At 55.1% G+C, this 25155-nt stretch overlaps 1 protein-coding gene across 2 annotated transcripts in view; it reads right to left on the bottom strand.

Annotated features, from left to right (window-relative positions):
* Positions 1-4666: 4666 nt before the first annotated feature.
* Positions 4667-25155, bottom strand: part of NFATC1 (nuclear factor of activated T cells 1) — a 93795-nt gene continuing 73306 nt past the window's right edge. For both annotated transcript variants that reach the window (XM_087818919.1, XM_087818920.1), the window contains exon 10: positions 4667-6536. In XM_087818919.1, coding sequence (XP_087675045.1) covers positions 6487-6536 — 50 coding nt within the window. In that variant the 3' untranslated portion in view covers positions 4667-6486. The remainder of the gene's footprint in view (positions 6537-25155) is intronic.

The raw sequence follows: 25155 nt of genomic DNA, 5'->3' as shown, positions 1-25155 counted from the left end.
GGGAGTGAGAGGTACAGGGTTTCCTTCTGGGGGATGAAAATATTTTGGGACTAGATAGAGTTGGTGGTTATTCAGCAAGGTGAATGCCACTGAACTGTCCACTTCAAAACGGTTAATTTCATCTTATGCGTATTTTGTTGTTCACCCCCACCCGAGCATATTTCTCCCACTGATTTTTCGGAGAGAGTGGAAGGGAGGGAGGGAGGGACAGAGAGACACATTGACGGGAGAGACACATTGACTGGTTGCCTCACGCACAAGCTCCCACCAGGGCCGGGGACTGAACCTGCAACTCAGGTACGTGCCCTTGGCCAGGGATTCAAACCCTTGACCCTGTGGTGTTTGGGCCGACACTCTAACCGCCGAGCCACACCGGCCAGGGCTCATCTTATGTGAATTTTACATTAATTTAAAAAAACGAGCATGGACGCCCCCTACACAGAGACCCTTTGTCTTTCTTCCTGCCGTGTCTTCTCGCCAAACACAGCCTACTGATCCCGCCACGAACACGCTTCTAAAGAAGTATTTAATCAGGGGGAGAAACAAGATGGCGGCAGGGAACGGCTGCTCCCGCGGCCTCCGGCAAACGCATCAGAATCACAACTAAAATACAGAACCACCGTCCCTCAGAGCCTCCTAAAATCCTGCTGAACAGAAGCCCCACAACCAGGGAACTGAAGAAGCACCGAGAGCGGTAGGAGGGGCAGAGACGCGGGCGGGTCGGGGCTGAATCGCGGAGATGAGGCCGCGGGCCCACACCCGGTACCGCGGGTAAACCCGGGAGGGAATCTCAGCGGGGGGGTTTCCCGGAGGAGCGAGGGGTCCCAGCCCCACAGCAGGCCCCCAGCCCAGGGCTCCAGGGCCGGGAAGAGATGTCCCCACAACTCCGGGCTGTGAAACCCGCCGGGACTGTCCCTGAGGGTCGGGAGGCTGCGGGAGCCCCAGCAGCTCCTCTAAAGGGCCCGGCACGGACTCACTCGGATGCTCCCTCTGGGCCCAGCGCCGGGCAGCAGCCTGAAAGGACCCGGGACACTCGGGAGGAACTAACCTGCCTGGAATCCGGGCGAGAGGCGGAGGGGCGGCTTCCTCCCAGGCAGAAGGGCTGGCGGAGACCATGGCTCCTTTGGCGAGTTCTCCTGCACACGGCCGGCAGGCGGGCGCCATATTTGAATCGCCAGCACCTGACTCGCACCTTTGGCCCCGCCCCATGGTTCCCGGAGGCCCCGCCCCTCCCCACCTGCAGCTCATCCAGGCCATTTCCAGGGACTTTTCTGTGCAAGCGGCCTCTCGAGCCTCATGCTTAGGACTTTCCTAAAATCTCTCAAACAAGCAGCAGCTGCCCCATATGGCTTGATAAGTCGCCCAGGCCTGGCACTAGCGGCAGCTGCACTGGCTCATAGCTGGGCCTTTCCTGGGCACCTCCAAGCCCAGCACAAGTAGCAGCCAACTACGGTTTGCTGTGTAGCTCATGCTGGGTGGCCCTGGGCACAGCACTGGCACAGGCTGGCTTTGCACCTCCCAGGAGGCCCCAGAGACAATGCATCCGGTGGTCAGACCCGACCACTCTGGATTACAACCCCACCACATCCACGAGTGACACTCAAGGGGCGCACTTGGTGAACACCAAAGCTCCACTGAAGTAAATCCTGCTCCATAGGGGTGTCTCCAGCACAGCAGCTCTTTGGCTGTAGTGGCAGCTGGTCCTCACAGCTGATTGGCCTGGGGGTCAGTTCCTCCCAGGGACGCCGACAGCAACCAAGGCTCAACTACAACAGGACAGTGCACACAGCCCACACAGGGGAGCACCTAGAAGGCCCAGCTCAGGGGACTGGGGAGGCTGAGCCACTGGACCCTGCAGGACACCTACTGCACAAAGCCACTCTACAAATTCCAGGAGACATAGCAGCTCTACCTAATACATAGAAACAAACACCTGGAAGCAGCCAAAATGTGGAGGCAAAGAAACATGTCACAAAGGAAAGAACAGAAAAAAAATCTCTAGAAGAGGAACTAAAAGAAATAGATCCAAGCAAGCTAACAGATACAGAGTTCAGAATACTGGTTATAAGGATGCTCAAGGATATCAGTAAGAGTATGACGAAAATAACTGAGAAAATCGATGACATAATAAAGGACCAATTTGAAATGAAGGCTACACGAACTGAAATGAAGAATAATTTATAGGGGATCAAGTAGAGTAGAGGACGCTGAGAATAATTTACAGGGGATCAAGTAGAGTAGAGGATGCTGAGAATCAAATCAGCAATTTGGAACATGAAGAAACAAAAAACACCCAACCAGAAGAGCAAAAAGAAAAAATCCAGAAATATGAAGATAGCATTAGGAACCTCTGGGACAACTTCAAGGGGCCCAACATTCGTATTATTGGGGTGCCAGAAGGGGAAGAAATAGAGCAAGAAATTGAAAACCTAGTTGAAAAAATAACTACAGAAAACTTCCCCTACCTGGGGAAAGAAATTGACTTACAAGTCCAGGAAGCACAGAGGGTCCCAAACAAGAGGAACCCAAAGAGGCCCACAGCAAGACACATCGTAATTAAAATGCCTAAGGCTAAAGACAAAGAGAGACCTACAAGGGGGCAATCATATGACTGTCAGCTGATTTCTCAACAGAAACCCTGCAGGCCAGAAGGGAGTGGCAAGAAATATTCAAAGTGATGAAAAACATGGAACTACAATCAAGGCTGCTCTACCCAGCAAAGCTATCATTTAGAATTGAAGGTCAGATAAAGAGCTTCTCAGACAAGGAAAAGCTGAAGGAGTCCATCACCACCAGACCAGCACTACAGGAAAAGTTGAAGGGTCTTCTTTAAGAAGAAGCTAATGAACAAAACAATCTGACGAACTAAATAGATCCAGAGACACTGACGCAGGCAACAGACAGTCATATTTCAGAGGAAAGAGGGAAGGGGGGTGGAGGGTGGGAAGAGATTAACCAGAAACGTTATATGCATATATGCATAACCTATGGACACAGTCAATAATGGGGTGAAGGCCTGGGGAGGGGGTGGGAGTGAGGTGGAGGGGGTCAATTGGGGGGGGGAAATGGGACACCTATAATACTCTCAACAATAAAAATAAATTAAAAAAAAAAAAGTATTTAATCAGAGCTGCGCAGACACCTTCCTTGCGACACCATCAGTTGGGACACAGCAAGGCCATGCCACGGGTGAGCAGCAGCAGCTGGTGATGCCGGGGTCCCTCCCTCAAGTGTGGCGGGGGGCCGTGGAAAATTGTCTGACCAGCTGGGGACTTTGACTGCTCAGGTGGGGAGACACCCTGGAGACGAAGAGGGTGCTCAGACACCCAGATTTTTGCTTAGGCTGCACTTGGTTACAGGAGAAATTTGATGTTTGTCAGAATTTTTCCATACCCCATAGTCTCAGACTCGGGAAGGGGCTGGGATTACGGGGCCGAGGGGCACCAGGGTGAAGCGGAGTGGGCAATGATGTACGTCCAGGGCTCGCAGCGCCCAGCTCTGGGGGAGGCACCCGTCCTCAGATTCCTGCAGGGTCTCCGTCACTGAGGACGCCGTGAGAGGCAAGGGACCCTAATGCTCCAGGGGTCGGCCAGCTTTGGATAAGCGGACATCTCTCAGCTTCCCAGAAAAATGCCGTCTCATTTCTGGTCTTCACACGTGAGGGCAAACATCCCGCCTCCCTGCTGGCAACGAGCGCCTGGGTGCGTTTCCTTATTACTCAGAATCAGCCTAGAAGAAGCCACCCATCATTTTATAGGTTTACACTTTTATTTCTGGAATACAAAACTGTACTGTTGGGAATAAGGGGGAAACGGGTTTATAAAAACTCGAGCTGCTTCAGGGACGAGCCTCGATCTCTGAGCCCAGCCAGCCTGCTCCCAGGAGGGGCTCGGGGGCTCCTGGATGCCCCGTGGGGCCCAGCATTCCACGTCTGTGACAGGCCCCGACTGGGGACACCGCTGGGCCTCAGGGCTCCAGGGCACTTCCTGCTCATGGACAGCCGGGTCCCTTCTCCCCCAGTGGCCACCAGACCGTCCTCCGTGTCCCCTCCTCCCCGTGGAGCTCCCTGCAGGTTGCATGGCTTCCTTCAGGCCGGGCGTGGAAACCTGGCGGGATGAACGCTGCATTTGGGGATGAGGGTCCCCAAGGGCTGTTCTCAACCTGTAACCCCCTTAGCGAAGGAAACAGGAACACTTGCGTTAGAAACTCCTAAAAGGAAACACTATTTCTGACAATTTAAGAAAGACAGAGACTATCTCCCGACCTGAACGGGAGATGTGGGAGGTGAGGGGGTATATTTAGGAGCCAGTGGAAGGCGGTGAGTTTACACACAGTCGTCTGGCTGATACAATGGTCGTATGGCACGTGGGGGGTGTGTGTGGCCAGAGCCTCGTCCAGGCCCTCCCCCTGAGCAGGGGCATTTGGCAGAAGCGCACGCTCCCTCTCCCACACGGCCGGATGCCGCGCTTGCACCATCTGGCTCCGCCGTCCACCCACATCCACGACAGGCTCTCTTTAAACGTCAGAGGGAGAGCGCTGTCGGCAAGATGCACCTTGGGGCTCAGCGATCGTATCAGCGCAGCTTCACGACACAAAGCATTCTCACGGGCGCAAGTCCCTGCAGCAGCGAACACGCTCCCCGGCGAGGCAGGATTTCCACACGGAATGACAGGCAGGAAAGCACTGCTTTATTGGACGTATTTCCTAACTACAGAGACAGCCGACACAAACACCAAACATTCCCTTTCCACGTGACATCCGTCAGAAACGTTTCATGCAAGTCTGTGGCGCCGAAGGCGCGGCGAGTCCCGGGGTTACAGGCGGGGGTGGGGCCGGGGGAGCAGGCCCGTATGTACACGTAGCCATACGTCTTCAGTTCTTCACAGTTGTGTGCAAACACGACGGATATGGCTTTCAGATTTTTGTTTCTTTCGTTGAGTTAAAAAAGTAAGACATAATCATACAGAAGAGCGTTTTTAAAAGAATTCTTTCGGGTGGGAGAGCTCTCCCCCCACGGTCAGGGTCAAGGGCGACCTACAACCTGCACCGTGGCTGCAGTTCAGGCAGGTTCCAGGAGGGGGCACAACTTCCTAAGGCACAAGTATCGGGTTAAACATGTTTAATTAAACCATGCTTTTTTTTTTTTTTTTTTTTGGTTACGTGAAACAATAGATCGTGGCGAGAAGTAATGTGTAAGAAGCTGTTAATGGTACAAAATGCAGTCGTAAAGCTACACTACCCTCCCTGGTAACAGTGACTACTCTGAAACCTACTACGACCGCTGCGTATTAAAACGTCGTTTTTTGGTAACCGTTTTCTTACTCGAAGCAGAGTTATAAGGCTTCTGTGAAATAATAATCTTATAGCTGAACAAATATATTACACTCCCTCCGTAATGCTATTTACAGTGACTTTCCAATTTCACCACTGGGAACACAGGGCGTTCTGAACGCACCTCCCCCGGCTTCTAAAGTGCTCGGTTATCTGCACCAGGCGAGGAAACGCAGACCTGGGGGGGGTGACGGCCCCGTGGAAGTAGCTGAAGAGCCGGATTTGGAGTCTTGGACGCATCTCCCCAGATGGATTCTGGTTACTGCTGGCACGGCAGCCCTTGCTGGGCAAAGACCGAAGACCACCTGTTATTTATTATTCATACATAAATATGTGCCTACGTATGTACACACACGCAAACGCAAGACCCGTCCTGCGCAGACGGTTTCTTTCCTGTCCGGTAACCTCTCTTGTGCTCCCCGACCTACGTGCGCTGTGTTCGAAGCCAGGTTAAAAACAAACCCTAGCGCGCGGCGATGAACAATCCTACGGTTTTAGTAGCGCAGGGGAGGGAAGGATATTACGGAAGGGCCGAGATGAAACACTGGAGGGTTCCTAACGCGCCGGGTCAGGCCACAACGCCGTACGTGACAGCCGCCCAGGAGGTCGGGAGGAAGGAGGGAACGTGGGCTGGGCTTTCCTCAGGACGCCTAGCTTGCCAGCATTCTCTTAATTTCTGCAAAGTCTGGCAGAGCCTCAGGACGAAATGTTTTTCTAGATTTGCTCCTACAAATGCTCCCCTGGTGGCAGATTTAATGCTCAAGTCTACGAAGCCCTGATGCTGTGGTTGGGTTGAATAAGGCACTTCCAGGACCGAATCCAGGGGGGCCCGAGGACGCGCTGGGGCCAGGCTGCCACGGGGGGTCGTTCCCACGGGGCCGCCACACTCTCTCCTGCGCTCGCCCCACCCCAGCCCTTTACTCTCTTCTTGAGATGACTTTTCCTTCAGCAGGTGGAGTGGTCCTTCCGTCCGTCCGTCCTTCCTTCCACTTCCCCTTCTTCCTTCCCGTGAAAGAGCCACGTCTCTGTCCGTATCACACGTCTTCAGTAAGTCGGAAGTTCTGAGTGGTACCAGGTGTGTTCGGTTTATTTCGTCAGAAGTCTGTGTCGCCTGCCGACACCGTGTGGCTCCTGAGCGAGTTCCGATGCCGCCAACTACGAGTGGGTGCTGGTGCTGGAGAGGTCGTTCCGTATTATTTCATTTACTGCAAGAAAACAAAAATACGAGAACACATTAGGGGAAGGTGACTCTGCACAAAACTGTATGTAAATAACCAGCGTCAGCCACGCGTTCAGGATGGCACGTGCGGCCTGTGGAAGGAACCGGCTCCCTTCCCGCCTCCCGCTGTGTCCCCTGGGTGCCCTGAGCCAGAGCATGGACCTGGCTGCCGGGGTGAAGGTGCTGGTGGCCGTGCAGTGACTGCCCGTGGGCACCAGGGGCTCCAGGGGCCCGAGCGCATCTCCTCTGAGCGGGAGGGCACCGCGGAGGTGTCCGTGGGTTCATAAAACCACATGGAAGCACCTCTTGGAGTCCAGGCTCGGCGACCACCCCTCGGCCTCATCGTCAAGTCAGAGAGGGGCCGACTCGGGCAGCGGGCGCCCCCTCGGTGGGACTCTTCCTCCATCTCTGTTTCCGTGTCCACAGCCGCTATCTGCCTGTGATTTTTGGCAGCCGGGGAGGAAATGAGCAAAGACCATCAGGAGCGAGCCGCACAGCGCCCCTCCCTTCACCCCCGATGGGCACCCAGATAGAGGAAATGTCACAGGGGAGGTGTCACACAGTCACTTTCCTGCCAGAGGTGGGAGGTGGGGACACGTGCTCACGTCACGGAATGGCCGGGCTTCCCTCTGCTGCCCAGATAAACGCCATGTGTTTCTGCAAAGGCCCCGGCCTATCCGAGGGCGGCTTCCTGAGCAATTAGCTGGTGCGCATTTCACCACCCCACTCCCTTCCCTAAATTCCCTTTCAACATCCACCTCCCTCCCAACTATGTTTAAGAATAATAATAATAAAACACAGTGGGGGGAACCAGGAATTGTGTCATGGGACCTGATAACAGGACTCACTGGCACCGCTTTGCAGTCAGGAACCTGAGCTGCAAACTTCAAACCCTGGCTCTTCCCAAAGGTGCGGCCTGGCTGGGCCGGGACCAGGGTGGTGGTGCCCACGTGCTGCCCAGGTGAGGGGCTCCGGTCGGCCTGCCCGCAGAGGACACACAGTCACCTGACACACAGCATCGTCTCTGAGGATGGTGACAAGCAACTAGACACACCAGGAGGGACTCACCCTCTCCTAGGGCTCTTCACAGCTGCCGCTGGGCCAACGATGACGCCCAGGGCTCAGACCAGACCTTGGGACGCCTGCTGGAGAGCGTGCGCAAGGTGGCTCCTCGGCTACAGGCAGCTTCTCCATGACCGTCCCAGGCAATGTGGAGCAGGGAAGGCAGCTCTGCCCTCTCCGCCAGGCCCAGGCGGCTTTCTCGCCACTCTCCCTGGCATCTGCCCCAGTGACCCCAGGCCTCCCGGGGCCATGCCGCCTCCTGGTGCAGAGACGAGAACCCGGGACTTGGAGGAGATGCCACCCTTCTTTCCTGTTTCACTCTTTTTTAGGGGGCACATGTCCAACGTTCATTGGGCAGAACGTTGCCATATCGGAGAACATTTTGACAAAGAACACTCACAAATGCTGAGTTCTAGAGGGTGTTGTCTTGGTAAGCAGGAGGCTTACAGCCGTGAGGGTGCTTCACACCAAGCCAAGCATGTGGAACATACTTAGAAACACCAGTCGCCGGTGAGGTGACGAAGACACGTCATAACCCTGCGGCACCTGAGTCTATTTCTGCGGCAGTGGACGGCTCACGAGCGGCTTGGGGGCCATCATCTCACTCATTCCTAAAACTGACTAAAACTGTGTGGGCACAGCGTGTCTTCCTAAACCACTTTCAGACTAAGGGGTTTGGGGCCATGGGGCACTGTCCAGGCTCCGGGGTCGGCATTCCTCCTGCTGGGCAGCAGGACCTACTGGGGAGGTGGAAATGGGAGCCCAACGGTGGCCTACTCCAGGGGCCAACCAGCTGTGACCCCAAACCGGGAGATTTCACGGATGGGAAGCGTGGAGAGGGCCCACCTGAACAGGTGAGGGCACCTTTAGTTACACTACAGCAAGAGAAGGGTTTTAGTTCCCACCCCATCACCCACATAACCGAAGTCGCAGACCCCAGGTCTGACCGGGTGAGATGGGTGATCCGTGTGGGAAAGGTCTGCGGGAGGGAGGCAGGCGCCCGAGTGGTAACAACGCTGCCAACTGAGACGAGTCCGAGGGTAACTTTGCTGGAAATTAGGAGAGTGGGGTAGGGAAGACGGGGTTTGGGGGAGACGTCTGAGGATGGCGATGAGAGAGGAGCCCCGAGGAGCCGTGATGGTGGGGAACGGGGGAGGCAGTAAGCAAAGCAGCTAGAACCTTCTAGTTCCTCAGGGTTACACAGACCACAGGAAAACAACATCTGTTTGACGAGATAAAAGGGGAAGAAACTTCAGAAGTGGGCTTCCCCTACTGCCCACGGGGCACCTGAACCTGGTGGGGCTCCCGCCGTGGGTGTGTGGAAACCACTCAGCGTGTCCGGAGCCATCCCGGGCCCTGGTGCCCACCCTGCCCTCGGACCCCACCGGGGCCGTCAGGAGAAGCCGGAGCTGGAAGGGCCGGTCGGGGGAGCACGGGGCCCGTCCGTCACCAGGGGCTGGTGGTTTCTGATGAGCCACTGGCCCGACCTCCTTCCCACCACGTGTTGGCTGAGGTGCTGGGTCATCAGATCCTGTTCTGTCCGAGTCCAGCAATGTCCAGTTGGGATCACAACATTTCAGGGACCTTGGGAACTCACGCAAGAACCATTGCACGTGAGCAAACCTCCTCGAGGGTCTCCCCTAAGTACTCGTGGGACTGTCAGGCAGCAAACCAGGATGGACAACCACACGCCACAGAGTGGACGACGCCCCACACAACTGTCCACACGACTCAGGATGGACAAGCCCACACCGCAGAGTGGACGACCCCACACAACCGTCCACACGACTCGGGATGGACAAGCCCACACCGCAGAGTGGACGACCCCACACAACTGTCCACACGACTCGGGATGGACAAGCCCACACCGCAGAGTGGACGACCCCACACAACTCTCCACACGACTCGGGATGGACAAGCCCACACCGCAGAGTGGACGACCCCACACAACTGTCCACACGACTCGGGATGGACAAGCCCACACCGCAGAGTGGACGACCCCACACAACTCTCCACACGACTCGGGATGGACAACCACACGCCGCAGAGTGGACGACCCCACACAACTCTCCACACGACTCGGGATGGACAAGCCCACACCGCAGAGTGGATGACCCCACACAACTCTCCACACGACTCGGGATGGACAAGCCCACACCGCAGAGTGGACGACCCCACACAACTCTCCACACGACTCGGGATGGACAAGCCCACACCGCGGAGTGGACGACCCCACACAACCGTCCACACGACTCAGGATGGACAAGCCCACACCGCGGAGTGGACGACCCCACACAACCGTCCACACGACTCAGGATGGACAAGCCCACACCGCAGAGTGGACGACCCCACACAACTGTCCACATGACTCGGGATGGACAAGCCCACACAGCGGAGTGGACAACCCCACACAACCGTCCACACGACTCGGGATGGACAAGCCCACATCGCAGAGTGGACGACCCCACACAACCGTCCACACGACTCGGGATGGACAAGCACACAGCTGCTCTCCCCCCGAGCCGCGGTCTGTTGTGGTCCAGGTCAGAAAGCCCGATGGTCCCCCCTTCACAGGTGGACAAAGGACACACCAAGGAAAGAGCTGGTGAAGGTCAAGTGTTTCTTTGATGGCCGGGCCGAGGAGAACACGGGCCCTCTCGCCCGCTCCTCTCCCGGCCACAACTTCCTTCATCTCTTCCATGAGGTCACAGTTCCGAGGCCGCCCGGCCGCCGCCCGGCTCTGCGCGGCTATTTTGGGAGTGGCTTTCTCTCTGATAGGGCTGCGTCGACGACACCCACGCTTCCCACAATGTCTTCTCTCCGCTGATAGTTTCCACTTCTTATTCAGCTTTTCCACCTACGCCAGGGTTTCTTCTTTATAGAAGTATTTTGAACTGCAGGTAACATGTGACCCCCGGGGCCCGTCGGAGACCTGAAAGCGGAACCTTCGCTCTGCTCCGCTCAGATGTCCCTCAACAGGATGTGGGGAGCTGTTACACCACAATTTGATTTAATAAGAAGGGTTTTTTCCCTCATATTTAACTTTTCTCTAAAATGCTCCTAAGGTGGAAAGTATTGTTTTTTTTCTGAAACTCGTGGCAGTTTGAACTTGCGTTCTAACCTGGGATGTGTCCGCAGGATGTGTGTGTCATCGCCCCAGGTCCACCTCTGCAGGCGTACCTGACATTCAGAGAAAGGGAAACTAGTGTTCTTTTAAAACACAAAGCTAAAATGTACACCGTTTTACCTGTACTTACACTACCTGTAAATATTACCCAAATTCTTCCTAAAATGACGATCTCTCGGCTCTTCCCAAAGAAGCTGTGCAAATTAAGGAGAAATGCCCCTTTTAAAGTAAAACGTCTGTACTTTCAGCCAATGAGTTTCTTCTTTTTGACCATGATTTTGAACAAAGTTGACATGAAGCCTCGCGTTGCGGCTCAATGTCCCAGGCCTGCCTCTCGGGTTCCCTCCTGGGTTTTGTGCGACTGCTGACAGCACAGACGGGGAAGGAGTCGTCCGAGGCCGAGTTCTGTTTAATGTTTGCCCCTCTCGATGCCTGGCTTTTGGGGAAAGTTTCTCTGAATCCCCGGTTTCCGAAAACAGCGAAGGATCTGAAATCCCCTTCTCAGGACGGATTCACCCAGTGCCCTCGCAGTCCCCGGGTGCCCAGCACCTGCACAGACCCGCTCTGGACACCTGTGGCATCCGTGCAGGAAGGCAGGCAGGTATGGTGGCTGCGAGTTTTGCACGTCGAGAGACCATGCGGGGTCCGCTGAGAGGCGAGGCGGCTGAGGCCGGGACCTGGTGACCAGAGCGTGGCCGCCGGCCCACGCCACCTCAGCCCACGGTTCTGTGAGCTTCCAGACGGCGCCCGCCAGCGGCACTGTGAGTCGACAGGCGGATGCCAGTTGTTTCCTAAACTCGCTAGGAAGGTCATAAGGGACTGAGAGCCGTGGTCGGGGTCCCAGCTGATGCTGCTTGGATGGACGGACCCAGGCCTGCTGCTGGGGCCTCTGCCTGCTGTCCCTCGCCTCCCCATGCCACCACCACCGTCCCCTTTGTCTGGTCCTCTCTGGTTCCACCTGCTCAGAGCTCAGACATGGGGTCCACGAGGGGAGGGAGGGGAGGGCACAGCTATTACCTCCTTTTCAGGGGCAGCTTCTCTCAAAAAAAGCAAAACACCCACCCCCACCACCAGCACCACACGCACACACATGTACACACACACACATGCACACACACAGACGGTCCAGCTGGGGCTAAACACATTTTTTTTTTAGTCATCTCTCCTGTACCAGCTTTTAGGTGCTTTAAACACGTTGTTGTTGTTAAGGAAAAACGGGTCACGACCAGAGGAGCTGCGCGGGGCCTGTCCGGTCACCTACTTTCCGCTGCATTGTAAGAACACACACGACGTGTCAGCATTTCCCTTTCTCTCAAACAGATGGCAGGTGAGCCAAACGCCCACGCAGATCTCAGTGCCCGGAGACTGCGACACGCCATGAGCTTTTGTTCAGAAACCCCACAGATGGGCCCCTCACTCACAGTTTCACAGAGACGAGGCGGGCGGAGGCCTGAGCCGGACCCCATGGGTGTCCTACCCCGTGGGCGTGCTCTACCCCTGTGACGCGTTCTCAGGAGTCGGCATGCGAGTGGTCACCACCCACCGCCCACCTCGAAGGCCTCCAGCTGGCTGGGACCCTCCGGGCTCTCCGAGGGTTACTTATCTCCCCAGGCCCGAGCTCTATCACCATGCCCCGTTTCCCACTCTCGGTGTAGACATGACAATCATACCTCTGTGTGGAGGGGCTCTGAGTGACGGGGTAACTGTCACTCTAACCTGCAGGGGGAGAGAATGGCCATGGAGGGAACCCAGGTCCTCACAGCCAGTGTCCCTCAGATCCCAGGAAACATTCATTAAGACACTACGTGATGAGAGTTAAAATGGAAATAAACCCTGGAGGAAAAGCAGTCCCTGAAAGGGGACAGAAACTACAAAGAGCACATCCAGGTATGTTTGTCTTTACGGGTGGCCCCACATCCCAGTGCCCGGGCCATGTGACGCTTTCTGAAATAGCAACCAACCAACGCTGGCACCCAAACTCCTGACAAACCTGTGCTTTTCCCACCTTTCTCAGACCCACGTTATCGCTGTGTTCACAGGACAGCTTTCAATCATCATGCAGAGGAGTGTGGCCAGTGGCCAGTGCTGGGGGCCTCCGACCTTCCTTTGGAAAGACCAGACACAAGGCCTCTGGACCTGGAGCTCATGTGTTGTCAAGAGAAGGGGTAGCTGGAGACCAGGTCATTCTCGTTCCACCTTTGAAGGCCCGGGTGACGTGACTCCTGGGCCCCGAGCTTCCCACCCGTGGACACAGGAGGCTCAGCCAGGTCCCTCTGCTTTGCGAACCAGGGATTTTCAATTGTCGCAAGTGCAGGTTAAAATTCTGTGTGCTGGGAATACAAAACACGTGACCCTCGTGGCCGCTTTCACAGCTCCTGGGAGGTGGACAGTATTCGTATTAGGGACACAGGTCCAGCTCTGGCCAGTGTGGCTCCGTGGTTAGAGTGTCGGCCTGCACACCCAAGGGTTGGTTGCAGGTCTGATGCCCAGCTCCAGTCGGGGTGTGTGTGGGAGGCAACCAATCTCTCTCTCTGTCTCTCTCTCTCCCCCTTCCACTCTCTAAAAATCAATGGAAAAAATATCCTTAAATTCTTGGGTAAGGGTTAACCGAAAAAAACACCCAAAAAACAGGACCAGAGAGGGCAGGAGATGAGCCAGTCCTCACACAGCAGGAAAACAGGATCAGGAGTGGAATCAGGCTACTGCTGGTGGGACGCGGTGCCATCAGGATTCCACAAACGTCAGCAGAGAGGGTGGGGCTGCAGGCTGGTGGCTTCCTCAGCCTCCGGCCCGTTTTCTAAATGGCGTAACGACTGTTAAAATGCTCCACTGAAGGCCTGAATCACCCGCTTTTACAAAGAAGAGACGTGTGCACACACTGGCACTTTCCGGTAAACTTTCAGTTTACTGCCTATTGGACAAAGAAGGAAACTATCGGGCAAGTGAGTGAAAGTCACAGTGGTCGGGAGTTAATGCGAAGCCCGAGCTCGACCACAAGGCGCACGTGTTCTTACGGAGACACAAACGGCAAGGACAGGGCTTACACTGCTCCGCTCTGCGTTTCTGCACCTCTCTCACTGTGTGCGTATCCCTCTTATTACCAGGACAGATGCCTGGGCAGGTTTTCAGGTTAATGCAAACACGAGCTGTGTCTTTTCGTTTCTCTCACACAGAATCGACAGAGTGGTTGGTCCCTCCTCGGACCCAGCTATGAGTGACACCAGGGAAAACCATGGCCCACGCCAGGCCCCACGGTGTGTGAGCCCCAGCTGCCGGCTCCGGAGAAGGGAGAGCAGGGAGGCAGGCACTAGAATTCTCTAGACAGTCGTTCACACGGATATTGATCCCAGTTCCCTAGGAACTGGACCGAGGCTTAGAGAATAAGAAATCTGGTTCCTCAGTGTTAACCCAGTTGTCATTTCATCCTTGCTTTTTAAAAAACGGATAAGATCTCCGGAGAAGGGCTATACTTTGCAAATACTATGCTTGTCAATTTGAAAAAACATTTGTTGATGTTGGTACATAATAGATTACAAAAAACTTTTTAAAGTGTTTTCCTGTTTTTCAATAGTTATGTCAGTTCTAATACGGAAACCAATTGTACTAGGAGTTTAAAAAATTAACAATATTTATCTACTGCCACTTAGTCAATTAGCCAGCCCAGCAGGGACACTGCCATTTTTCTGTTCCTGCTTTTATAACAGGATACAATGTTGCTTTTCCATGAAAAGAACCATTTCCTTAAAGCCATCATTGTCCTTTAAGCAAAAACAAAATGGGAAACAAAAAAGTCTTAATGATTCCAGGACGGGGTCCACACAGGACTGCTCCCCACGCTGCGTTATGTCCCAGGGACTCCTCCCATCAACGCTCAGTCCAACGAAACACTGACCATAAGCGAACGCTCAGCACAAAAGCAGTTCCCACTTCCCACTCCATAGTCTTCCGAGGGACAGAAAAACGCACAATCTTTACAGGGGGCGAGTCATACACATTTTTATTTTTAAGGGAAAGCCAAAATAGCTTTCTGAGGAGCAAAACAAAACAGGAAGGACATTCTTTCTCATTCCTATAACTAGGAGACAATTTTAAAAAGTATTTCCTAACTTTCCCAGAAAATACACCTGGAGCTAAAGTTAGGATTGTAACCTAAGAGCCTAACAATTTAGGTGGACACGAAACCAGAAATATCTCAGGCCAGACCTGTCCTTAAAGAGGTAGCTTCTGGGACGTCTCTGGATTGTTTGCTGCCCTAAACCTTTACCACATCTGCCGATTCTGGGGCGGCGGGTCGAAGCCTATCGCCAGCCTGCAGCTGTTCGCGGCTGCCTCCCCCCCGGGGTGTCAGAGCTGCGTTCCCCACGCGTCTACGGTTTCTGGGGACTGCTGAATCCCAGCACTCATGGTTTCCACCGGTTCTTATTTAAGGAATTACAGTAGATGTGAGCTGAGGACATGCAAACACCATGATGGAAGCCACAGTTCAGAGATGAGAAACTGCAACAATGTATCTGGTCCCGGAGGAGAGGCCCTGGGAGGGGCCGAGGAGGGTGAAGTGGTCTCTCTCATGTGGGTTTTCATTTCTTCGGAAGAGACCACCTCTTAGAAAGTCTGCGGTAAATACCTGCTCCTGCCCAGGAGGTGCCGGGTCAGCAGCCCCCCGGGCGCCTGCTGCGTCCCCCTCGGCCTCGCCTGGCCTGTTAGGAGGCCACCCGGCACCTCCGGAGCCAGGCGCTGCCTCTGACATGGGGTTAAAAACAGGCCCCGTGGCCGGGAGTATCTCACGGCCACTGTAATTCTGAAAATGCAGAGCTGCAACATCACTAAACTCGTTTTTTACTTTCTGCTTTTTTTTTTTTCAAAGATGCTTTGTGAAGCATTGGAAAATAATACAGTTTCTCAAGTTTCATTAAAAAGTAAGTTCTCAGGTTACTTCGGGTGTCCTGGACCTATTTCAGCCTTCACTTATTTTTATCTTTTTAATCCTAATCAGCCACTGCCACGGGGCCTGCTATTTTTGGAAGGAGAGAATGGGACAGCGGTGGGACTGACTGACAACAAGTCACCGTTTTAATAAAACATGACCCTCCCCACTGGATGTGGGGCTGGCTGATGAACACTGTTGTTACACGGGACTGCCAGCCATTAAAACAGAATAATTTTCCTACCTTTAGTGCTGCTTCCTTATTTAGCCTGAATTCTCCAAATAATGCAAACGCCCCATGTGGAAACTCCAGCACCCGTGGGGCCGGCAGCCACGTGACCGGGCGTTTCCCCAGGCTGGTCCTCGCCTCCCTCCCCCCCCGGGCGGCAGGGCGTGTGCTGGCCACATCACCTGCCCCTTATTTTATCTGTGCCAAACTCGCTCCGCAATCACTCACGGGGATCATTAAACCGCCAACAAGCATTTTTCCAGGTCTTTCTTTGTGTTACTAGAAAATACATTCTCTGAATTGAAAAAATAAAAATTGCAAAAGCTTTCTTTAATTAAAAAAAATAAAAATACCCAGGCCCAGAGAGAGAGAGAGAGAGGCTGCTGGAGGTTGGGGTAGGTTTGCCGTGAGGGGGACTCGAAGTCGAAGGCAAGAACGAAGTGTAGCTTCTGTCTTTGTGGGGCAACGGAGGAGCCGGTCAAGGCCAAGCGCTGCTGCTCTGAGCCTGGGTGTGAGGGCGCAACATGGCGAACCAGCCCTCGGCACCCGCCAGGCTGTCAGCCGGGCACCTGGGAGCCGCCCACCAGCTGCCAGGTTTGGGTCAGAAGGTGCTGCTCAGCAAGGCAGCCACGGTTCCTGGGTTCACGGGAAGTGAAACCACACCTTCTTGTCATCCAACTTGACCTTGAGCAAAATCCTCACCTTACTAGAGAATCATTAGTAACTTCGTTAGGTGAGGGGCCTGCACTGTGACCCTGGAAGACTACGGCCGCTTAAAAGACATATCTGTGCCCTGGCCGGCTTTGCTCGGTGGTTAGAGCGTTGGCCTGCAAAATGAAGGGTCCCGGGTTCGATTCCGGCCAAGGCCGTGACCTTGGCCGCAGGCTCAACCCCCGGCCCTAGTAGGGGCCCATGCGGGAGGCGACCAAGACTTAGGTGTGTGAGGGCTGGCGGGGGGACAGGAGTGAGGTCTAGGGCCTGATTTCTATTGTCTCGGCAGCCACAACTGAAGGACTTGCTGGAGCAGGGGTGCCCCCGGGATGAATCTGGGTGAGGGGCATGTGAACCCATCACACTATTCATTCTACTCTTGTGGATGCTTGAAATCTTTGCAATTAAAAACCAACACTATCTTCAGAGAGAAGCTGGAGCCCAAGGGAAGCTGGGAATTGGCTCCCACATCTGACTTGCTCTCTGGGCACCCAGGTGAGGCAGAGGACACCAGGGTCTGGTCACTATGAGGGGCATCTGGGACCTGGCTCCGAACCACACCCATGAGCCCACCGGGCCTGCCTCTGCCCCTTGTGACACCAGGGACTGGCCGAGTCACCTGAAGCTGGGATGGACACAGATTCTCAGGCCCCGTCAGACCCACCGAACCAAAACATTTGACCAAGAGTCCAAGATTTGATTGGCACCCACACGAATGTCTGAGACACGGGCTAGCTGGGGGGGACCAGGAAACACAGAGGAGAGACCTTTCTGGTGCCTCGGGAGAATTCTGCCCTTAATTTACTTCCCTAGTGCCGCTCACCTTCAAAATACCCCGAACTTCATTCAAATCTTTAAGAAGAAATTAGGTACTAGCTTTTTAAAAATTGAAAACATAACATTGCAAGTGACGTTTTGCTTGAGGACCGAGGAGAGCCTAAAAATTCTGAGGAATGCCATGTAGAGTGACACTCAGGCTTGGGAATGACTGATGATGCCACGTGGCCGTGGTGCTGAATGGAAAGGCGGGGAGGGAGGCAGCCTGCTGAGAACAGCTCCTGAAAAGCTGCATCCTCACTGGGGTGCAGGAGGTCACCCCTGAGAGGGGCCGACCTGCAGCTCTCACTCATTCTGCAGGACTCAGGCTTGGGGACCAGCACCCCAACCCCAGGACCACCTGGAGGCAGTCACCTGGAGCCCACCCTCACTTGCAGCCTGTGGCACAGGATGGCTGAGGTGGGGTGACAGCTCTGCCCAGCTGCTCTGACCTAAAAGGCACCTGCCCAGCAGCCCAGGGATGTGAGTGTTGAGAAAGGAATGGAGATGATATACAGCCCGGCTGCGTGTGGCTCAGCGGTAGAGCATGGGCCTGGGATCCAGGAGATCGGCAGTTTGATTCCCGGTCAGGGCACATGCCCGGGTTGTGGGCTCGATCCCCCGTAGGGGGCATGCAGGAGGCAGCCGATCAATGACTCTCTCATCATTGATGTTTCTCTCTCTCCCTCTCCCTTCCTCTCTCTGAAATCAATAAAGATATATATATATATATTTTTAAAAAGATATACAGATGTTTTCATTTTCACTGTTAGAGTTTGCAAGAGTTTTTAAAGTGCCTTTTAAAATTATTGTTGATGCAACTCCACGTTTCTTAGACTGAATTCCTGTGAGGCCCCATCCATTTCACAGGTGCAGAAACTAAGCTGAAGCAGAAACAACATGTGAGAGCTGAGCTCCTCGCTGGGGGCGGCCCCTCCACGAGCCTGCACCTGCACACGTCTGTGAGGTCAGCACAGGTCAGCGCCTGCATCCTGGTCAGTCCCCGAGCACGTGGGCCTCAACCACAGCTACTGCTCTCTCTCCAGGACGGGGAAGCCAGCGAGCAGGGAGGAGTGCGGCTCCTCCAGTCTGCCCACCACTGCCAGCATTCACCTGCCACTGCCCTGCCATCACCCCACCATTATTCCACCATCTCCCGCCATCTCTCACCCTCGCCTGCTGTCCCACAGCCCCAACAGCAGCCTCACCTGAATCGCAGCAGAGGACACAGGGCAGGATTCTAGCCCCACGCGCCGTCCCTCCTGCCACCGGTGGACCGGCCGAGGCAACGCAACCCACAGGACAGGCGAAGCCTCCGCTCCGGCAAGCTCCCAGACCCTGCTCTTGGCACCAGGTCCCAGCCAAAAGGGCAGTTTCCTCCCGGGGAGGCTGCGAGAAGACGCGGGAGCACCTGGGAGGCTAGGGCGTGGGGCGATGTGTGTGCAGCAGAGCTGTGCTCTGGCTCTTTGTCAGGTCTGCTGCTGGTGGGAGAGGCCGGGGCAAAGGGCACAGGGTGGGCAGCACAAATCCTTACTTCTTTCTACCTCACAGCACTGCCTTTAGTTCAAATTCAGTACGAAGTCCTACCTACCGCCTCGGGCTCTGGGCCATACTTCTGTCCTGGCATGTCACGTGTGCCGTCCCAGCCAGCAGCCCCGTCCCGTAGGCTGGCCTGAGAGGAAGCAGCAGAGGCCCAAGTGTCCACCCGCTGCACGCTCCAGGGCGAGCCTTCCTCCCACAGACGCAGCCTCGGCCGCTGTCTCCCGCTAGGGTCCCGGCCGGAGCTCCAGAGCTCCATGCACTGCTCCCACCCTTCACTCCCCCACTGCCCAGGCCGCCTTTGCCTCTCAGGACCCACACCAGCTCCCGAATCGTGCCTGTCCCCACATGGGTCCTGAATATGAACATGTCCACACGTGTCCCCAGGTCTAGCACCGCCACAGCCCACGTGGCCACCAGCTCCCGAGTGGGTTACGTCAGCACTTTCCCGCCCGCAGCCGGAGTGAGTGCTGCCAGGATGGAAATCTGTCCTTAAGAGCCCCAATGTGTCCCCCTGGGGAGACCCATCCCATCACGCCCCTCTGTCCGCTCCACACCAGCGGCACCCAGGTGCACCCGACACCTCCTCCCAGAGCTTGGCCACCAACCACGATGCCTGGGACCTGCACTCGGCCTTCCCCAGCCACCCGAGGAAAGGCCACCTGGTGCCCCTCATGCCAGAGGCGTCTCTAAGTCCCCCTCTCACGGCACGATTCTTTAATGGTCTTGTCCATACCCCCAATAGGCTGAGCCCACCCTAAGGGTAAAAACTATATCTATGAATTTGGATAAAAATGATCAACATGGAGCCTGTAGTTTCATTCTGTAAAGATCTGAACAGGAAAATCAGAGAAGGCGTGAAGAAAAGTGTGCAGAAACCTCGCTGGTCAGTCACCCTTAAAAACTGCTAATTTGGAAAACCAAAGGAAGGCAAGAGAGGCAACGTCAGAAAAACCCAGGCAAATGAGACAGGTCCCATAATCTTTAGGACATATTGATGCTGGAGTGGAAACAAACACCCGAGATTGAATTTTGGTATTGATTATCCAATTATTAATCTTCACAGAAGCTATTCCGACACTGCCCGTAATGAGCAATCCATCAACGCAGATTAGGTGCCATGAAGCTGTGGTCAGTGCAAAGGGCCATGAAGTCCTTGTAACTGCATATTACTGGGCTTTCATTTTCCCAAATCAAATCAGTGGGGCCGGCACTCGCGCACTCTCTCGGTCACGAGGACACGCCCCCGCTAATCACCAAGACCAGCAGCCTTGTTGGACCCCCAAGGCTACCTCTCAGCCAGGGTAGGGGGGTCGCTTTGCTAACAAGACTGGAAAGAACAGGTGAAGGCGTCACCTGCATTTCTTTCCTAAACATACAAAGGATGCCTAGGGGCCGTGACCTGGGGACCACGGTGCAGCTGGGGACATCTTCCCAATTTCTGGGGGAAATTCTGCCCACCAACCGCCTCCAAACCTGGCAGCTGTGGGGCCCTTCAGTGGAGTCCTACTGAGTACAGTTCCCGAGTAAGCAGAGACCCTTGTTCAGGTACAGGGCAGACGGCCTGGCCTGGCCACCCTGGGCTGGTCTTTATTCCTCAAAGTCCCTCCTGAGGCCACCCTGAGCCCCTCAGGTTCACTGGGCCATCACCTCCACAGTTCCCTTGGCACCTCACTGGGCACTGTGGATGGCACTGCACCGTCCTCTCAGACTGTTCACTGGGGTCTGAGCTCTGCCCAGTGTTTGCTTCACTCTCCTGATGCCTGCCAGGGTCTCAAGTGGTCAGGGACATGGCCTGCCCTGTCCTCACGGTCCTGCCATGCAAACGCTGGCTGCTCTATGTCTGCTGAGAAAGGTGAGCGAGTCCCTCGTGTTTCTGAGCAGAACCCAGACGCCAGCCTGCACTGCAGCCCCCGGCTCAGGATGCGGCTCCTCCGTGGAAATCTGCGCGGGGTCTCTCTGCGTGTTCTCTTTCCATGGGGCTACAAGCTGTTTGGAAAATTTAATTTAATTCCTTCTCTGTTTGTCTAAGTTTGGTTTCCGAAGAAGCCTTAAAACCTGTCCTCAGAAAAAACACTGACTATGTAGAAAACAGGCTGTCTGGAGACACCTGTTCACCGTAGATGTTCACCAGACGAGACCATCGCTGCCCCTGGATGGAAGCCGCTGCGACTTGATGTGGGTCTCACCGAACCGCGGGACACGTCTGTGGCCCGTTTCTGTAACAGTGAGTCAAGAAGACCCAGGTGACGTGGAGGGAACCCCAGTTCGGGAGCTGGGGGTCAATGTTCTGCACCTTTAGTCTCCACCAGCTGTGGGACATTTAAAACCCGCTTCCTTGTTCAAGAGCAAAAGTGCGCATTTTACCAAAGGCCCTGGAACCCAGAAAGCTGGGCGAGCGGAGTCCCTGACCCAATCCAAGTGGCCGCTGCTGCAGAAATCCCCACCGTGCCTACGTGCGAAGACCCTGGTGAGCGGCTGCCAGGCTGGGGAGTGACCGTTTGCACACAAGGGTTCCTCTAACCCGCGAGCAGCACTGAGGGGCCTGAAGGAAATCATCCAGCCCTGCTCTGCTCACCTTCCCGCCACTTAGGAAGTGCGCTGGGCGTGGTGAGAACACCCATCTGCTCACACCTGGGCTTCTCTGCCAGCCTCCTCCCCCTGCCCACCACCAGCCCCTCTCGCCAACCCCAGGTGGAGCTGGGGCTGTGAAGACTTAGCAGGGGGCCCGTGCGGGGCAGCTCTGGTCAACGAGGGTGCGCAGTGGACATCACTTTTTATGAGCCAGAGGCCACAAAGCCTGTTGCCAACCTGGCCCTGAGATCAGAGAGAAACAGGAAGCCGCCCAGAGGAGGAAGCCGCGGGTGGGGAGGGCCTGGTGATGCTGGTGAAAGTCTCTCTCGGAAGCTCAGGTCAAAACTCAGCTCCCAGGAGCCGGCCACCTCCGGAGAGCGCCCATCCAGCCCATCAATCACCCACTTTCCATCGGCCGGCTTCTCTGCGGCGCTTTATTCTACGTTATCATGGCAGGAAATGGCACACAGGGCGGAAAGCTGGCTCTGGATCCAGTGGAAACCACCGTTTCCACCTCAGGGAGAGCGAGATTGTGAACAGGGCATCCAACCTCACGGTGAGGGTGGTGATGGAGATAAGGGGAGGAAGAGGCGCTCGGGCTGAGTCCAAAAGGCAGTCAGATCCGAAAAGCTCTGTAATCCAGCACAGACACCTGATTAACACACAGACACCGACAGTTTTGAGCTCCTTTCTTAAATTAAAATGCATAAAAATTCCGACACATGGCTCCCGCCCCCCACCACGTGTAGCTGTCCCGTGGCTGCTTTTTCAAGTGTCGCCGCAGACGCTCCTGCCGAGGCCAAGCGAACACTCAGGTGACGGAGGAACGGCTCCCGCCAGCCCGGCCGGCGGCTGCCACCTCGCCCCATCCACATACCAGCTCTCCTCTCCAGCCATCTGCCAAGAGGAAATAACTCTGCTGGGCTGGGAGTCTGGGGATCCCAGAAAACAATCTTAAATCCACAGAAATAATTGAAGTTCGCGTCTACCGAGCTGCTTGGTTCCATTCTGATTTTTATTACAATGTCAACAGAGTTTAATTTGTTTTAGAGTTTAGGTTCTTAAATCTGAGTGATATACGGTAGTTTACAGCATGCTGGCAACCGCTACCGTGGAAAAAAAAAGGAAAGTGCACATAAAGGGGACTCTGAGCTGGACGCTGTGAACGCGGGAACTACGCCAAGAGCAGCAAACGGCGCGGCTCTCCCCTCGGGACCACGGCAGCCCCAGCACGTGACCTCCCTGCATTTCCCTCCCTGACCAGCCTCGCCCGGCCATGATTAAGAGGAAATGTCCTAAAATGTAATTTCTTGAACTAAACTCTCACAGATACAACTGAGCCACTGTCCTATCTGGGCCCCTTCCTAAGCACCGATCTCGAGGGGCAGGTACAGGGCCCGGGCAGACGCTCACCTGGACAGGCTGGTGTGGAGCGTGTGACCGAGTGTGAGGGGCCCTGCACCCGTCTGCACAGAGCTGCTCCGACCTCAAACACATTCTGATGAGAAACGTCAGCCCTGGTTTTCCAACCTGGCTTGTGCTGGGGCAAAGCTCAGTCTGTTCAAATCATCCCCAGGGACCGCAGGACAAACCTGCAGACCCGCCCCCTTTATGGCAGAGAGGACTGAGGCGGCCAGCAAAGAAGAAGGGGTGCTGCCCGCGTGTGGGTCCTGCCCCTCGGGGCGGACGGAGCCGCTGGCCCAGCTGCCTGGAGTACTCGGCGGCTGGGGCCCCAAGGCGATGGCAAAGCTCCCCCCTCGTCTGTGAGGCCAGACAGCGTCTCTGCTGGACTGCAGCCAGGGCCTCGGGTAAATCATAGACGTTTCTGGACGTTGCTGAGGGCTCCGAGCTCCCACTGTCTTCCAGGGCCCACTTCCTCCGTATCTGAAATAACAGCAGCTGCGAGGGCCTGATAGGGCCGGGCGGGGCATGCCTTCACCCCAGGGCGGGAGAGAGGATGGGCTGGGGGCCGATAACACCCACCCCCGGCCCACCGAGATGACCGCGGCCTGCACTGTCTGCCCCGTTTCGGGACAAAAGAATGCGGGCCTCTGGGTCCTGGGAGCCATCACGGTGCTGGGGAGGGAGGGGCTGGCTGACTGGCCTATTGTCCTGAGTATCAGGCTGTGATTAGCCGGGGTCCCTGGGCCTGATAAGGGCGGAAGTTTCAGAGGGGGCAATAAGCTTTCTTTGTTCTTTACATACAGTCTGGAAGGAAGGGAGAACCTGGTTTGAAAATGCAAACTGACAACGGTAAAGGGACTCAGAAGCCCGTGTGCCCAGCCTCCTCGAACAGGACAGAACCTCCGGCGGCCGCATCAGAACAGGGACGGCGGCAACAGGTGTAAACGTCCCATCACCAGGGTCTGCACTTCAAACATGACCCTTAATCTAACTAAACAGTCTCACCAGGGAGGCCCACAGAGTTCACTCCCTACGAGAAATTCCATCAGCACGACGTTCGTGTCACGTAAACACAGAACGAGAATTTCCTCCTAACACTCCTTAAAGAAGGAGTCCAGGGGCCACATGTGCTCCCCACACAAATGGAAACCCATGTGACGCCCGGGGCCTCGAGCCCCGCACACACCGCGTCTCCTTCGGGGGAGCGCTCTACGGGCTCAGCAAGCACCTTAGGAAACTGAGCTTAACCCCACAGGCTCCTGGGAAGAGAAGCCCCTGGAGCAGCACAAGAGAAGCCGTGTCCTTGGGAGAGTCGTCCTGCTGGGCGATTCTCTGCCCCTGGGGAGCTGCCTTTTCTGGACGTTTTCATACAAATGGAACCATGTCCTCTGTGGTCTCTTGTGTTGGCTCCTGTGACTCAGCATCATGGTCTCAGGACTCACCTGAGTCCCAGCAGGAATTAGCGCTTCATTCCCTCTCGTGGCTGAACGCTATTCCACAGTATGAATCCACCAGCCTTTTCCTAGCTACTCACCAGGTACTGGACGTTTAGGCTGTTTCAAATGCTTGGCTACTGTGAATAACACTGTGGGGAACCCTGGCTGGTGTGGCTCAGTGATTACAGTGTCGGCCCCACACTGAAGGGTCATGGGTTCGATTTCTGATCAAGGGCATGTACCTGGGTTGCAGGTTCAATTCCCAGCCCGTCGGGGTGCATGCAGGAGGCAATTGATCGATGTGTGTCTCTCACATCAATGTTTCTCTCTCTCTCTCTCTCTCTGCCCCCTACGTCCCTTCTTTCCAGTCTAAAAAATCAACGGAAAAATATCCCCTGGGGAGAATTAACAACAAAAATACTGCTGAGAACATGTGTGTGCGAGTCTCTGTGCTGATACGTGCTCATTTCTTGTGGACAGACACCTAACAGTGGAGTTGATGGGTCCTAGGGCACATTTTTGTTCGACTTTTGCCCAAGTGGCTGTACCCACTAGTAATGTGTGAGAGTTTCAGTTTCTACACATCCTGTCCAACACATGTTCTCGTCTCCCTTATAATTACAGCCACTACAGCGGGTGGGCAATGTCACGCCATCTGCACCCCCGTGACTAACGGTGCCGAGCATCTCTTCATGGACTCACGAGCCATCCATGCATCTTCTCTGGAGAAATCTCTTTAAATCTTTTACCCGGGTTTTTACGAAGCCATTTATCTTACTGTTG

The sequence above is a fragment of the Miniopterus natalensis genome, chromosome 7 (assembly GCF_054644295.1).
Source record: "Miniopterus natalensis isolate mMinNat1 chromosome 7, mMinNat1.hap1, whole genome shotgun sequence".
Taxonomy (NCBI): domain Eukaryota; kingdom Metazoa; phylum Chordata; class Mammalia; order Chiroptera; family Miniopteridae; genus Miniopterus; species Miniopterus natalensis.
The sequence above is the reverse complement of the archived record's forward strand: the minus strand, read 5'-3'. Positions and strand labels throughout refer to the sequence as shown.